This window comes from Propithecus coquereli, unplaced genomic scaffold (assembly GCF_000956105.1).
Source record: "Propithecus coquereli isolate 6110/MARCELLA unplaced genomic scaffold, Pcoq_1.0 Scaffold756, whole genome shotgun sequence".
Classification (NCBI taxonomy): Eukaryota; Metazoa; Chordata; class Mammalia; order Primates; family Indriidae; genus Propithecus; species Propithecus coquereli.
This window is the reverse complement of record NW_012153685.1, coordinates 1,279,835-1,295,863: the sequence shown is the minus strand read 5'-3', so window position 1 is coordinate 1,295,863 and position 16,029 is coordinate 1,279,835. Positions and strand designations below refer to the sequence as shown.

The window sequence follows — 16,029 nt, the reverse complement described above, 5'->3', positions numbered from 1 at the left end:
TAGAAATAATTCTAATAAAGCTAGATTATTTGATTTTCCTAGACCACTAAAAATCCTCATAAATCTGAAAGGGAAGGGAAAATTAATAGAGCAAAGTGTACAAGCAACAAGAGAAATGACAGCTAACATTTTCCCAAAGGGGCAAAACCCAAATCATACCCCAAAGACAGCACTAAATTATAGGATAATAAAATCTAGGCAGTAATTTAAAACAAAAATAGTATTATTAAATTTCTTTGTAACCCAGAACGTATTTCCCCTTTCAAATGTTACAAACGGTGACGAGATACTCAAGACTAGTCCACAAATCATCCATGGTATCTCAATATTCTTACAGTATCTAAACATCACTTATAAAACTGTTGTTATAGGGAAATGCACTCAGAAAATTCCAACATGGAAAGAAATGGCTATTTCTCTAATGTCACTAATGAGAGACAAAGCCGCCTTTGTCTGCTTTCACTCATACTAACAGGCAAGTGAGGAGCAAGTTTCCAAAAGTCAGATGCTGAGGCTGAGGAGCAGCAGTTACATACAGAGCCTATGTAATCTTGTTAAAATCAAAACAGGTGTTACGATTTTTTAAATGGGAGAAACAAGTGTGGGAAATATAAAATGTTTCTGCCTTTTCTCTTTCTGTTCACCTTTCTAGTCCCCTTTTTCCTTTTATCTGAAAAAAGGGCCTCATGAGGTTAGAGAATTCCTCACAGGAATTCAGGCCAAAAAAAACCCTTCTTTTTAAGTGATTTTATAAATCAATTGTGCAAAGAGAGAAAACTTACTAACAATGATATGTCCAACATAAGAAATCAGAAAAAGAATATTCAATTTTAGAAAGATTTACAATCAATGCTTTTGGCCACTTGTAACTGTTAAGTTTCAACTGAAACCTTTTCAGCTGCAAAACTCATTTAAACATTATGTTAAATAACTATGAAGCAAAATAATATGCAGTATAAGTATGCATATGCATGAATATACACACACATATGTACATGTACGTATGAAAGACAAATTCTGCACAGAAAAAAGACTCTAAGGAATAAAAAAAAATTTAATCACATGTCTTTGGACATTATATAATCTTTATTTCCAAATAAAAAGATATTTTCTGAGTATAATAGCTCACGACCAAATCAGAAAATCTGGGAAACATATACACAAGAAAAAAACTGAAAAATTATCTCATCTCTTACATATAAAAATTTTTATCATTTTGATGCATTTCCTTGCATTTTTTCTCTGTGTTTGTTTATATGTGTGTGTGTTTATATATACATGGTTTACCTGCACTTTAAAGGCTTGGTTTCTTTTTTCCACTTAACATTAAATTGTGAGCATTTGCTGTGCCCCAATGTCTTCGAAATACATAAAGCCACCTTATATTTCATTATACGAATGTACAATAATTTAATAATTCCCCTACTATGGCTCATAGTAGGTTGTGCCAAGTTTTCACTCTAATAAATACTGTTCCACTGAATGCTCTGGTACGAGATCATTAATGTATGATTGGTTATTTCTTTAGGATACACTACTAAACATGATATTAATCCTATATAAAAGGATATGACCATTTTTAAGGCTTCAGATATATATTATTCAACTACTTTTCAGGATGGTTATAAGAATTCCCAATTCTACCAACAGTGTGTATATGCACCTATTTAATTCTTAATCTTTAAGTTTTGATATAAGGTATTTATATATTGAAGTTTCCCCAATGAGATTATACACATGTTGCCTTGTGCACTTAAGTTTTTACCAACACAAAAATTACACCAAATTATTTTACAAGGTTAGTTTGAATCATAAGCAGTAATTTGTGTTGTTAGTAACTAAAAAAATAAATAAAAGGGCCAGTGATTATAAAACAAACCTTGTATTTATGAACGTAAGTTAATTTAATTTACTCACAATAAGGATAGTTCTCCAGAAGAAAACGGCAAATGTAACAATTCCCAAGAAGGCAGTGATAAGTACAGGTTTCCATGGCAGTCCATAAAAATCAGGCCCAGGCTGAACATCATCAGGCAATGTAGCAACTATCTGAAATCGACATAAAAGAAATAATGCGAGGCCAGGCGCGGTGGTTCACGCCTGTAATCCTAGCACTCTGGGAGGCCGAGGAGGGCGGATTGTTTGAGCTCAGGAGTTCGAGACCAGCCTGAGCAAGAGCAAGACCCCGTCTCTACTAAAAATAGAAAGAAATTAATTGGACAACTAAAAATATATAGAAAAAATTAGCCGGGCATGGTGGCGCATGCCTGTAGTCCCAGCTACTCGGGAGGCTGAGGCAGAAGGATTGCTTGAGCCCAGGAGTTTGAGGTTGCTGTGAGCCAGGCTGACGCCACGGCACTCTAGCCCGGGCAACACAGTGAGACTCCGTCTCAGAAAAAAAAAAAAAAAAAAAAAAAAAAAAAAAAAATGCAAAACCTGAAAGGAACTTACAATAAAGCAGTCACAAAGAATTATCCATACAAATTCTAAACCAACCTCTATCAGATAACTACTCCCTCAAAAATCTTCAATAGCTCCCACTGCTTCAAGAAAGATGGGATATTGGGAGTCTTATATTTCTTGTTTGGCTTACAATGTTTTTAAGTATTAATATTATGAATCTAAATGTCTTTACGTTGAGGATATAGTTCCAGTTTGCAATAGGCCCTGACACGTCACGTTGTCTAAAACATGCTAGAATCCTGCCGGATCGTACTTTCTCTTGGATAAGTTGGGTGTAATTACTTTAAAAAAACTGCACAAGACATAAAATGTAAATATACACATAATCAACTTTTACGGCTGCAAATAAAACCAATATGATGATAATGAATAACACAAATAATGTGTTATTTCTCTAAAATTTTAAATGTTAAATCTATTCTACTCTTACATAAACAACAAATGTTGAGTAAATTCAGAGAGTTCTTGATAACTGGTCTAGATAAACTACTCTGAATTTAACTGTCTTCTCTATAACTCAAAGCCTTAATTCTGAACGTTTCCTTGAAGACAGCGCATTAAACTGCCTGCTCTATGCTGTGTTTGCTTCCCTATGCAAGTACTCATCATACTGGCCCCAACCCCCAACAGCGCTGGGGGTTAAGGGGAAAAGACCTGCAGGCCTGTTTCGATTTTGCTTACCGAAACGTAACAAAGTGCCTGTCACTTCGCAAGTGCTCAATAATAAAACGAACACGTCATGAAACCTTCTCAAACACACTCTCACTAGCCTCCCTAAACAGCACAGAAACGTCCTGCCTGCCTCGGGCCTGACACACTCCATTTCTCCTTTGTCCCGTGGGTCAGCGAACCCACTCTGCTCAGAACTCGTCCACCCGCCTGCTAGAGCTGGGGTCCCTCCCCGGAAACGGGGACCGTCACCTCCACCAGCTTGGCTATGAAAGCTGCGTAGAGAACCGACAGGGGTCCCAGAAGCTCCGGGTCCCCCGGGGAAGCGGTGATGGAAGGCACAGTGGCAGGTACTGAGTCCATGGTGTAGGGACAGCTCAGCGGAGGCGACGCTTCCCGGTGGACGGCACTGGACGCCCCTGTTCCCGTTTCCTCCTTTGGAACGGACCGGTACAAGGGGCGGAGAGAAGGAGTAAACTTCGCCTTCCCCAGCTACTGTCGCTTTCCGCCCTAAGCGTCCATAAAACACGTCATCAGGCAACGCCCCGGGCAGACAACACCGAGGTACGGAGCCAGGCCGCGGGGGCGGGGCCAGGGCGGAAGGAACCAACTGTCAAGCGGTGCGGGGGGGGGAAGAGCGAAGAGCTGAGCGGAAGAATCCAAGTCAAGGGGGAGAACCCGGGGAGCTACCTGGAGGAGGATTATGGGAGGGGGGTGGGGAAGAGGGGAAGGGCTGGCCTCTCATGCCCGCCCAGAGCCAGGAGACGCCAGGCACCTGCCCCTATGTCCAGGCAGAAAAGGAGTCGCCTCTCCCCGCGAAGGACCCGGCTCGGGCCGGGCCGGGCCGCTGCCTCCTGGGGGAGGGCTTTCCTCCTGGGGGAGGGCTTTCCTCCCTGTCCTCGCCAGTCCTCGCCTTACTCCTCCGCTTCCGGACCCCCCGTTGCTCAGGTGGTCTCTTTCTTGCTCACACCCTATTAAGAGCCTTATCCTAAGGAGTTACGTCATTATCACCCCTGTGTCAATGGGTTCGGTTCCGGGTAACACATTGTTTTTTTCTTTCTTTTTTTAGAAATGTGGGTCTCCCCATGTTGCCCAGGCTGGACTTCAACTCCTGGGCTCAAGCGATCGTGCCAAGTAGCTGGGACTACAGGTGCCTGGCCACATTTTAAGGTTGTCTTACTTGTGGCAAAAGACAAGGATAATGAATAGTCTAGAAATCATGTTCTAAAAGTTGAAGACACTGGGGACATTTAATCTGAGGAAAAAAATGGTATTTGTAGATCTTTAAAGGTGTATCTTCAAGTTGAATATAAAGTCAATTCAGAGGAACAATCAAGCAAGAACAGGCAGGAAAATCCTGAAGAAGAAGAGTGATGAAGGGTGCAGTGAGAGAAGAGCGCAGGCTCGGTAACTGCTCAGTACGGTACTGGCCCGAGAATGCAGACTGACCACAGGACAGAATAGAAAATCCAGAAATAGACCCAACTGCATTGGAAATTTGGGATACAATAAGTCAGCTGGGGAAAAACAGGCTTTTTAGTAAGTAGTATTGGCATATTTAGAAAACCATATTGAAGATGATCACATTGGATCTTTTTCTCATTGTTCACAAGGATAAATTCCAAATGTATTAGAAACCTGATGCAAAAAGTGAAAACAAGTACTGGAAAAAAATGGGTAAATTTTTCTCTGTACTATGAGTGGGCAAGACCTTACTAATTATGTGTGAAAATCTAGAAGCAACAAAGGAAAAGATGCTTGCCCAGCTTCTGGGCAACTTGGTCTCCAACTTCCGAAAGTTTACTCATTCCTTTAATTTACCAAAAAAAGTCCAATTTCAACAAGTATCACAAGAGGGAGCTAAGTCCTAAAAAGCTTAGGTAAACTCCTAGGTGGATTAAATGTCTCATTTGGATCATGACTCTTCAGAGAGATCTGAATAAATATTCTGCAATAAGTCACTCTTTCCAAGAAACGTATCTGACCAATCCCTCTCCTGCTGAAAACCTTCCAAGGATCCCCACCATTAGCGGTCTGACACCACTTATTATAACACCCAGCTTCCTTTCTGACTTGCCCCTGCCTCCCTCCAACAGGCCACCCCCACCCCCAACTCCACACTTTCAACACCAGCAGCTACTCACGCTTCCCCAGCTTCCCCAAGTAACCTTTCCCTCACACCTCCATTTCTCTGAACATGTAATTTCTTCTGTCTGACTGCACGCTGCCCCCGACCCAGCCCTTCTATTCAACCACAAACTACATGTTAAGCTCCCACCTGTCCTTCGACTCTGCTTAAAGCAGGTCTCAGCTAACTTCGGGCCTTTCCTATTGCCCTGCCACCACAATGACCCAACTTATGCCACATGCTGTTCTACCATCGGGTAAATACTTCTGTTCCTGCCTGCATCATACTGTATCTCAAGTGAATGACTTTATCTCCCAGCTAGAACTGAAAGGTCCCCGACGGGAAGAACCACGCTTTACAGGTCTGCACACACCCGGCCCCGACGTGCAGCAAATCCTCCACCTGCTGAACTAGGAACCCACTAAAGCCATACACCTGTGGCTCATTTAAGGGGCTATCTTTCAAAGGATAAGGGGCCATTTTCATAAAGACATTTTAGGTTCCTCACCTCATGCTCAAAATCAACTTAAAAACTGTAAAAATCAACATTCTAGCGAAGAAACTGTGTCAAACTTACCGTCTTAGTTAAATAAAACATGAATGAATATATTAAAAGGATTGCATTTTCCAAAGGTGTAACACTGGCTGGCTCTTCAGCATTTATCTCTCGTTGCTTTTTTACATCAACAGCATCAACGGGAGTGCCTTCCGTTGTAATTAGCCCTAAAATTGAAGAGGAAAATGAATATTTTATTTTACGCTTTAGAATAAGAATTCATTTTAAATATTTATTGAGAATCCACTAAATACTAGTCACTGTGCCTGGAATGTGTGGTTTTAAGATAATTGCACAGAGAAAAAGAATTCAGAATACCAATTAGAGCCATCATACCCTTCAATTATAAAATGAACAAGTCTCCAACTCACTCCACCCCCTACCAGTCCCCTCCAGGCGCTGCCCAGCAACATAACCACTATCAGAACAATATTTCCTCATGGGAATTGACAAAAGCGGAATTTTATGCTTTCTCCGCATAGACACAGTCATATCCAACAGATGTTCAGTTAGTGCTAGTGATGCACTGTGTTAGAAACTTCAGGAAAACAATGAATAAAAAGAGAGTCTCGGTTTGCAGACTTGCAGGTGGAATGCACCAGTGCTTAGCACAGCGTCTGGCAGCTGGCAGGTGCTCAGTAATTGTTTGCTGAATGGATGAGCAACAGCTACATAAAAGAGAGTATGGCAAATGCCAAGAGGGACTGAAGGGGGTTGTCGATGGAATAGGAAACTGGCTCCAAGGCTCTGTCCAAGAGGCAGGATTCCAGTTACACCTAAAAGGATTTCCACATGACAGGGTGGTCGGGAGGGGATTTCCATGTGAGTTATATGAGTCTGAGGCACCTTTTGTAAGCAGCTAGGAGTCCAGCATGCAATTAGTAAGAAGTTGGACTAGTTGCCTTGAAGTTCTCTCCCAACCCTAAGATTCTATCTACCATTGATCTATGAATTTGACTTCTGGTAAAGTTGCCCCAGTCATGTCAGCATCTCAGTGCCTGAGATGCAATAAGGGACATTTGGGAAGATTCACCTGTAAAAGTCGTTAAGGTCATTTTGTGGTGGAACTTAAAGGACAGGGCAAAAAATTGTTTGTAATTCTGTAAGCAGAATTTTCCCTAACCTTGAAAGTTTCTGAGCAATAGAGTAACAAACCTTAAGGATGCATGATTCATCTTCAACAAGCAGAACCTTTTTGAGTTAAAGGAGTTTAGAAGTATATATATTTCTTATATATGAATACAATGTCCTCTGGAACATAGGAGACCTCTGAGATGTCATTCCTTCTCAAATTGGCAGAAGGCCTCTCCCTGCTGTGACTTCTCCTACACTTTGTGTGTGTATGTTGTGGGTAGGGTGTCAGTGCGGTGCCGCCAAGCCCTGCAGTGTGACACGGTAAGGCTATATCTATCTTCCAGACCACAGCCTTTAAAAACACAAAACAGTAATGGCATCATCATGTCACCGTCACCATTTTGGATAGACAAAATAACACAATTAGCTCTTCTGATTTACTGTAAGATGAGAGTAAGCTACACGGAAATTAGAAAGCTGTTGATACCATTATTAGGGTTTGATTTTTTAACGATTTTTAAAAACATTTTTTCATCTCCCACTGAATGTTTACTGTGTGCTGTGATGAAGTACTCCTCACAAGTGTTGGTCTACACTGGGCTATTACACACTGCAAAGTCCTATACTGGCTGCTGTAAGCTAAACACGCCTGGACCCCTTCACTGGGTTTTACAAAGTTTTATTTACCATGTGAAAATAACAAATGAAAAAAAGAACTGCATTACTTTGTCTTCTATTCAGGAAAAAGAGGGAAAGTGGAGAGAAAACACAGAATTCGTGAGTTTTAGAGCAGTGGTTCTCCAATTCTAACTTGCATCAGGTCAGTCTTCTTGAAGGGCTTATTAAGACACAGACTGCTGGTCCCATCCCCAGAATTCCTGACACTGTTGGTCTGGTTGAAAACTACTATTTTAGAGCATAAGGCCTTTTAAGAATAATATTTTAGATTAAAATAATTTATACAAGCTACTGACAGCCAAGCATTGGTCTGTAGGTTAGTTATAGTCTCTGGCCTCTTTCCTTTATATATATATGTTTTGTTTTTAGAGACAAGGTCTTGCTCTGTTGCCCAGGCTAGAGTACAGTGGTGCGAGCATAGCTCACTGCAGCCATGAACTGCTGGGGCTCAAGTGATCCTCCTGCCTCAGCCTCCTGAGTAGCTGGGTCTACAGGCACATGCCACCATGCCTGGCTAATTTTTCTATTTTTTGTAGAGATGGGGTCTTGCTATGTAGTCCAGGCTGGTCTCAAACTCCTGGCCTCCAGTGATTCTCCCACCTCAGCCTCCCAAAATGCAGGTATTACAGGTGTGAGCCACCGTGCCCGAGCTCTTCATCTGTCTTAACTCCTGCTTTTCTCTTGATTAGCTCTGGGATTTTTTTTTTCCCCCTTCAACTCATATATATCTGTATTATTCTCTCCTCTATTTCCTACCTTTGGCAACAAATCTCCTAGAAGGTCTTCTTTATGATTATGTCATTACTTTGTAGAAAAAAAGTAGCAAGATTTTACCTGGGTCCAAGTCTTTCTTAGTATTCAACTTTTCTGACACTTCTGAGGCTCCCGTGTCCCTTGTCATGGGCTGGTCCAAGTGGGTGGGCTCTTCAGGAATCTGCATATTAAATTTTTCCATGTTCTCTTGTGAGAAATTATCTTCATGGGGTGGTTGCATCTCTACAGGTGAGAAGAAAGCAGTGAGCTGGCACAGCTTTCTGGCACTACCTGTCAGCTAACCCCGCCGACCAGCACTCCCTCCTCATACAGCGCCAGGGCACCCCGACACTGCCCCCCCATGCACAAGCATCCTGTGGGGTGTCACTGGGCAGGGAAATAAGAGTTTCAGTTTCTTTCATCCTACTTAAAGGATGACTAATCTACGTGATAAAATTTACAAAGAAGTATTTCATAAGTAAATATATTTATGGTAGGGACTTCAATAACTTCACTTCCTTTGGCAAACCAATATATGCCCACACAAATAATGTGCAAAAGAGAACTGCAGTCAAGAGCAGAAATGTGACACATCTGTTTGACACAGAAATAACATGAACTCCTTCATACATAAGCATGCTTTTCTCACAGAGTCAGTACAGAGAAGAGCATTCCATGCCAAGGCAGCTTGCTGAAGTGTCTTTCAAATACTTTCACAGCATGTCTAAGAGTCAAAGAGAGCAAACCCATCTCCTTCCCTAAGAGGCTTAGGGCATAGTCCAATGTGACCCATTGCAGAGATGAGTTTCTTTGCAGCCTCATATTTCGCCCTGAAAATTCACCTGAATTTTGCATTCTTATCCAAAATATATCTGCTTTGATTAAATGCAAAAATGTTCACCTGCACTGACTCTCAGGACAAATCAGCACTTTGGGGAGATCCATTTTCCTCAGGCTTTATGGTACTCTACAGCACGCCTCAGTTCAAACACATCTGTTTGAAAAGCCTGGGTACAGAGAATAGAACATGGAACTAGGAACCGGGAAGCTTCTGTCCGGATATTTGCTTGGGGTCAATTCAGCAAATATTTACTGAGTGGCTTCTGTGTGACAAGCTCTGTGTTAGAAGGCTACTCCTCCTGACTCCATTCTCGATTAATGAACGCAAGAGCTCACGTGTGCAGGCAAGGTTCGCTGGAATAAGTGACTGCCCCAGAGGCAGGAAAGAACACGCCGTCCACAAGAGACACATGTTGGGGGGAGAAGGAACGCAGGCAAGGCATCAATGTGAAAGTTATGCCAGTCAATGCTGGGTGCAGAGCAGTTCTCTTAGGATTTAAAAGCTGTGTTCAGCAGAGCCCCTTCATAATTCTATATGAGATCTGTCCTGTGTTAACAGGTCTACTTCGTCCATCATTTTCTCGTTTATATTTTTCTCTTTAGCTTTTTATAAAGTTTCCTTTTGAAAATGCTAACCAGTCTCAACTGTCCTAAGGGAAACAGTAAGAAATCCTTCTCTATGCTCCAGCCTAAAAGGAAGGAGGCAGGAAGGGACATGTGGGCCTCTCCTTTAAGCACCCTGGAAACTGTGAAGAGACCTTTACAAATAAGACAGGAGCACCATTCAATAAATGGTGCTGGGAAAACTGGGTAGCTACATGTAGAAGAATGAAACTGGATCTCCACCTCTCACCTCTCACAAAAATCAATTCAAGATGGATATCAGGCTTAAACCTAAGGCATGAAACCTTAAGAATTCTAAAAGAAGATGTTGGGAAGACCCTTTCAGACATCAGCCTAGGCAAGGAATTCTTGAAGAAGACCTCCAAAGCAATCACCGCAGCAATAAAAATAAATAAATGGGATCTGATCAAATTAAAAAGCTTCTGCACTGCCAAGGAAACTATCATTAGAGCAAAAAGACAGCCTACTGAATGGGAGAAAATATTTGCTCTCTACACATCTGATAAAGGGCTGATAACCAGAATCTATCTAGAACTCAAAAAAATCAACAAGAAAAAATCAAACAACCCCATCAACAAATGGGCAAAGGAAATGAACAGAAACTTTTTGAAAGAAGACAGAATAATGGCCAGCAAACATACAAAAAAAATGCTCAACATCTCTAATCATTAGAGAAATGCAAATCAAAACCACAATGAGACATCACCTAACCCTGGCGAGATTGGCCTCTATCAAAAAATCCCAAAATAACAAATGCTGGCGAGGATGTGGAGAGACAGGAACACTCTTACACTGCTGGTGGGACTGCAAATTAGTGCAACCTCAGTGGAAAAGAATTTGGAGATACCTCAGAGAGCTAAAAATAGAAATACCATTCGATCCAGCAATAGCACTAATAGGCATCTACCCAAAAGAGCACAAAACATTCTACGATAAAGACATCTGCACCCGAATGTTTCTGGCAGCACGATTCACTATTGCCAGGATGTGGAAACAACCCAAGTGCCCGTCAATCCATGAGTGGATTATTAAAATTTGGTATATGTTTACAATGGAATATTACTCAATCATAAGAAACGACAGTGATCTAGCACCTCTTATACTTTCCTGGATTAAACTTAAACCCATTATGCAAAGTGAGGCACCACAAGAGTAGAAGAACGGGCTCCACTTGTACTCGCCATCAAATTGGTACTAACTGATGAACACTAGGGTGACCACATGGCAGAAATACTCTGGACATGGGGAGCACTGTAGGGGGGAAGGGCATGCCTTTAACCCTCGCTTGGGTGAGGCAAAGATATAAAGTGTAACCTTAATGTTTGTACTCTCATAATGCCCTGAAATAAAAAAAAAAAAGACAGGAGGCGCCTGAGCGAAGCCCAGCCCCGGCCCCGCGCCCGCCGCCGCCTCTGCAGCCCGATCCGCAAGGCCGCAGGCGGGCACCTCACCTCCCATCGTTTCGCCCCAGCCTTCCTCCAGAGGCGGTGCCGTCACCAGTGGGGCTGTCTCCTCCTCTGCGGAGTGCCTGTACCTGACAAAATAGATCAGGTCTTGAATGTCCTCTAGCACTACAGTCTCTTCAAATACGTTGTTTTCCTTCAGCCCCTGGTATCTATTTTTGGCCACACGAGTATCGAGCATTTTCTCTGCTGTGCTCAGAATGTGTGACTCAGAAGCACGGAAGACCTTATCTAGGACTTTTTCCACATTATAGGGCAGGCTCTCCCGCTGCGCTGACTTCAGCTTTAATGACATTTCTTGTAGCATGGCTTCCAGCTCGTGGACGTCAAAGTACTTCTGGAACCGCTGCAGAGACTGCTGCTCTTTAAAGAAGCTGCTAATTATGGGCAAGTCCTCCCTCTTGCCACCAGGCTCTGGCTCTACACTCGTATGTGGGGTCCAGAGGAACGAGTCATCTTCAAGTTCCTCAGAAACAGACCCCTGGCTCTCGGCGCCCACGAACTTCTCTACGTCCTCATGGTCCTCTCTCGACAGCTCTTCTCCTCCCGGCTTCTCGGCGAGCCCTGAGGTCTTCACAGGTTCCTCGGAGTTGTCTTTTCTCAGATAATCAGAATCTTTATTCTGAAACACGTCGGCTAACTCTGGAGTCTGAGTTCCTATCTGGTCAGGAAAGTCACCTACTTCGGACGGTCTCTGTGCTTTCTCACCCGGCAGAGGGCGCCCTTCTTTTTCTCCCGCCTCACCAGCTGGTTCCCCGCCTCGAGCGTCGACCCCGCCGGCTGCGGTCTCGCTTTTTCTTCCACCACCCAACACACCGGCTTCTCCCTTGTTTTCTTCCACTTCTGGATCCGGACCAGTGGTCCCTAAAACGGCACTTTCGGGGATGTGCAGGTTAACACCTGCCTGCCTGTCCCGAGCCCCGGGGCGGCTCTCTTCAGCCTGCCTCGCACTCAGGGCGTTTTCGTCCTCCAGCAGCTGCTCAGGGAGATCGCCGTCCTGCGCCGCCGCGGGCTCCTCAGCGGGGTCGCCTGCTCGCCCCGCGCTGGGGGCGGGGTCTGCTCTTCCCGGTCCCTGGGGGTCCTGTGTTGCCTCGTGACGAACGAACGCTCCGTCTGAGCGGTCCCCTTTGCCCTCTTCCTCAGAGAGCCTCACCTTCTCACTCCAGGGCTCAGGGACGACAGCAGCCACATCTCTTGCTTGTTGCCAGGGAAGATTTTTTCCCAGAATGGGAACCCCTTCTTCTAGTTCTCCTGGCAAACCAATTTCACCTGGAGAGGAGGAGCTCGGTTGGTTTCGAGTCCTAAGAACCAGATCCTCTTGAAACTCCTCGCGCTGATGCTCGGCTGGAAGCGCGTGCAGTTTGGGTCCACTTAGCAGAACGGCTGCTTCCTCCACAGCGTTTCCGGACGCTTTACGCGGCGCGTCTCCCGCGAGCGCTGCAGGATCCGAGGACTCCCGTTCCATCTTTTCTGCGCTCATCTGATTCCCCTCAGCTTTATGGACAGGGTCGCTCCCTGAGCCACCTTCCAAAATCTGATCTCCAGGCTTTTCTTCATGGCGCATTCCCTTTGAGACGTGAACAGCTGCTCCTTCTAGGCCATTCTCATTGTCATCAAAGGCTGACTGTGCTGTGTCTCCACCCTTGTCAGCAGCTAGCAAAGAGCTGAGGTCACTGCTTCGAGTAGAGCGGTGCATGATCACCCCTTCCTGCTTCTCATCCTCTAATTCTGTCCCATCCTGTACCGGGCCCCTCTCAGGTTCCTGAACTTTCCTCCCTTTTCCTTTAATGTGAAGTCCGGTGTCCACTTCTGTGTCTTTGTCATTATTTGTTTTAGGGACTTCTACAATCAAAAGACCATCTTCTTCATCTTCAGGGTCAGTGTGGTCTGTTGTTGATCGTGGTTTCTCCTGTGTGCTACCTGGGACTGAGGCATCGTCGTCTTCCTTTTCTTCCTCTGAATCAGAACTCTCTAAATCCATCACACCTGTTTTTTCTTCACCTCCTGTGACAATAGAAAAGATAGTATCCCCCCGGGTTGTTAGAATATTTGTATCATCATTTTTGATGCCAGGGGACACAATTCCCTTAACCTTATCCTTTTCATTTGAATTCTGCCCCTTGTCTGATGAGCATTTCTCAACTCCAGACCTCGCTGGTGTTTCCGTATCTTCTCTGCTCATAAAGGTTAGTAATGGCAGTTCATCAAAGTCTTCTGGATTCTCCTCTTCCTTCTTCTCGACTGCGTAATACTCGGCGTCCAATTCCTCGTCAAAATCGTCTTCTAGTGAAGTAACGAGGCTGGTTGTCTCGTCATCGGATACAAGTGCGTCAGCGGTTGAGCCAAATTTGGTTTTCAAGTCTAGAGTCATTTCTTTTTTCAAAAGTTTATAAGCGTCTACCTTTTTCTGCTCATTTGAGACCTGAGAGCTATTGCTAGTTTTGTTGTTTTCACTTTCTGGCACTTTTAATTTATCCTGTAGCATCTCGTCAAAAGGTTCAAAAGAAGGCTGCTCTCCCTGAGCATTTCCTGCTTGACTGTTTGCCTGGGGGTGGTTCTTCTGATCCATGAATGGTTCCTTGAGATCCTCAGTGTTCTCTGAGAACACACTTTCGCTTTCCTCTGGGTTGGCTTCCACGGGTTCAGCCTCACTTTCGTTAGATACTTCGGGAGGTTTTTCCATATGCTCAGTTTCTTCTATAGCTTTCTCAGACTCTGCAGCTGCAGAATCATACAATTCCAAAAACCCTAAAAGTTCTTCTACATTATAATTATCAAAATCATCTCTTCCTCCATCAAAACACACAAAATCTGTTTCCTGTAAGGGAAAGAAAAACATTAGTGTGCCACTAACCAAATGTCAGAAGAGCAAACTCTTAGCCATACTAATGATAGAGATAATCTCCAATTCATGTTTGGCTCTAGAGGGGCATTTGTGTCAACCTTGGGCGATGACCGTCCCCACCCAAGTACTAGTCCTGGCTTCCCTTCACTCTCTCTTCCCCAGGGAAGGAATGTGGTTGGTGAATTCCCTCAGCCCCATCCCTCTTTTCTGTTTGGGACCTGCCAGAAGGAAAACACATACTCTGTTCCTCCATGCTGTTGGTTTCATAGAGACAGTCCCCGCTGGGGAGGCCCCCAGTTGGCTAGCTCGGTCTGTGGCTGGCTAAGTCTGTTTATGTAGACTGCAACATTAGAAAGGCCGTTATTTCTGCACACTTGAATCATATTCTCCAAACAGCTTTATCCGTTAATAATGGTGACATTTTGGTCTCCACCTGCCTAACTCCTGGGTTTCTCGATTTGTTTTGAGCACATGTGGGGGAAAATGGGGTGTCATTTATTGGGTGCCCTAACTCCCAACGTCTATGCCTGATGTCCTGGGAACTCATCACCTAACAACCCATCCAGGAGAAGCTGAGAGACCGGCCAGCTCCTCTACTGCTACGTTCTCTAAGCACACTTCTCTGCACACCCAGCTAGAAACAGGGAGATTCACCTGGCTCGATTTTTGGCTCATATTTTCTTTGGATTTGGAAAGATAAATCAACTTAAGAAGCATCTTATTGAGATAAAGGTGCAAGGCAAGTAAAAATGTAAAGGGACAAAGAATGATGTCAAGGGGCTCTCCACTTTGTTATTACCACAAGAACAACTTGAAAACAAGATTCAGGGAGGCATATAACTTACTCTAAATCAGGTTCTAGGCAGTCATTAAGATCTGCTCTCAGGACTGTCTATAAATCTACATTCCTTTCCTCCGCTAGCAAGCAAATTGGCATACAAAGAGTCATAAAGGGAGAGAAAAGTTACAAAACCAGCAAAGATAATTTTCTTCTCATAACTAAACTTTCACGATCTTCTGGGGAGACTTGTCCAGTGTAGCAGGGATGAATGATCTCCTCTCTCCATCACATGCATTCCTGAGCCATCTGCTTAATACCGAGGGATGCGAGCAGTGGGACGTGCAACAAGAAGACAGAAGCCGACACAGTTCGGGTCTTCGTGACCAGGGAACTGCTGTCGCACGCTTATATCGCAGGCAGTGTCTTCATTGGGAGTGAAGCCAAACAGGCAACAGGGCTGACTTTATGGCCTCCGGGATTATCAAGAATTTTAAAAATAGCAATAGCTCTGAGACTTCATCCATTCTGCCAGTCTCATCCAAGAACTGCCTGAGCCCAGCAGCTTGCACACTCTGCAGCAAAAAGCTACTCAAAAAGCTCCAAAAAGCTACTCAAAATTTCGAAATGAAGGTTGGCATCAATTACCGTAAATTTTAAAACACCAGAAAATTATCGGCTGGAATGAGGATTCTAGAACACAAAATCCTTTTAAGTCACAAAACCATTTTAAGTCAGGGCACCACAATAAATGCTTTATCGAATTTGCAGTCAGTGCCTTAGAGATGTGAGACTGGACCTCATCTGAAACTCTCAGGTTCTCTTTTCCAAATTTGTGCCATAACTATGATTCTTGAAGTCAATAAGAAAACCCTTGTAAGTTTACATTTCTGGCCCAGTGCAAAATGCGTTCAACTAATTTTACCTGATTTCTATATATTTAAAATGTCTAATAGCTATTCAATGAGTAGTTTTCAAATCAGGACACTTTCTCCTTTTGCTTGTAAAATGAAATTATTTAACTCTTAAATTTCATAACTAAATACAAAGATAATGAACTCTTAATTTTCCAGAGCAAAGAAATGTCCTGTATAAGAGTATACAGGCTTGTGTAAGAACATCTGCCTCAATATATTAGATAACTATCAGATTATGACA

The 16,029-nt window shown here is 43.6% G+C and overlaps 1 protein-coding gene across 4 annotated transcripts in view; it reads right to left on the bottom strand.

The window, feature by feature from the left end:
- The window catches only part of MIA3 (melanoma inhibitory activity family, member 3), a 41,183-nt gene that overhangs the window by 16,110 nt on the left and 9,044 nt on the right, over positions 1-16,029 (bottom strand). For 3 of the 4 annotated variants that reach the window (XM_012662189.1, XM_012662191.1, XM_012662190.1), the window contains 4 exons: positions 11,237-14,066; positions 8,403-8,564; positions 5,838-5,983; positions 1,918-2,049 (listed from right to left, as the gene is read on the bottom strand). In XM_012662189.1, coding sequence (XP_012517643.1) covers positions 1,918-2,049; positions 5,838-5,983; positions 8,403-8,564; positions 11,237-14,066 — 3,270 coding nt within the window. Of the gene's footprint in view, positions 1-1,917; positions 2,050-3,384; positions 3,675-5,837; positions 5,984-8,402; positions 8,565-11,236; positions 14,067-16,029 lie in introns of those variants that run through there. The other variant, XM_012662192.1, reaches the window with a different exon arrangement.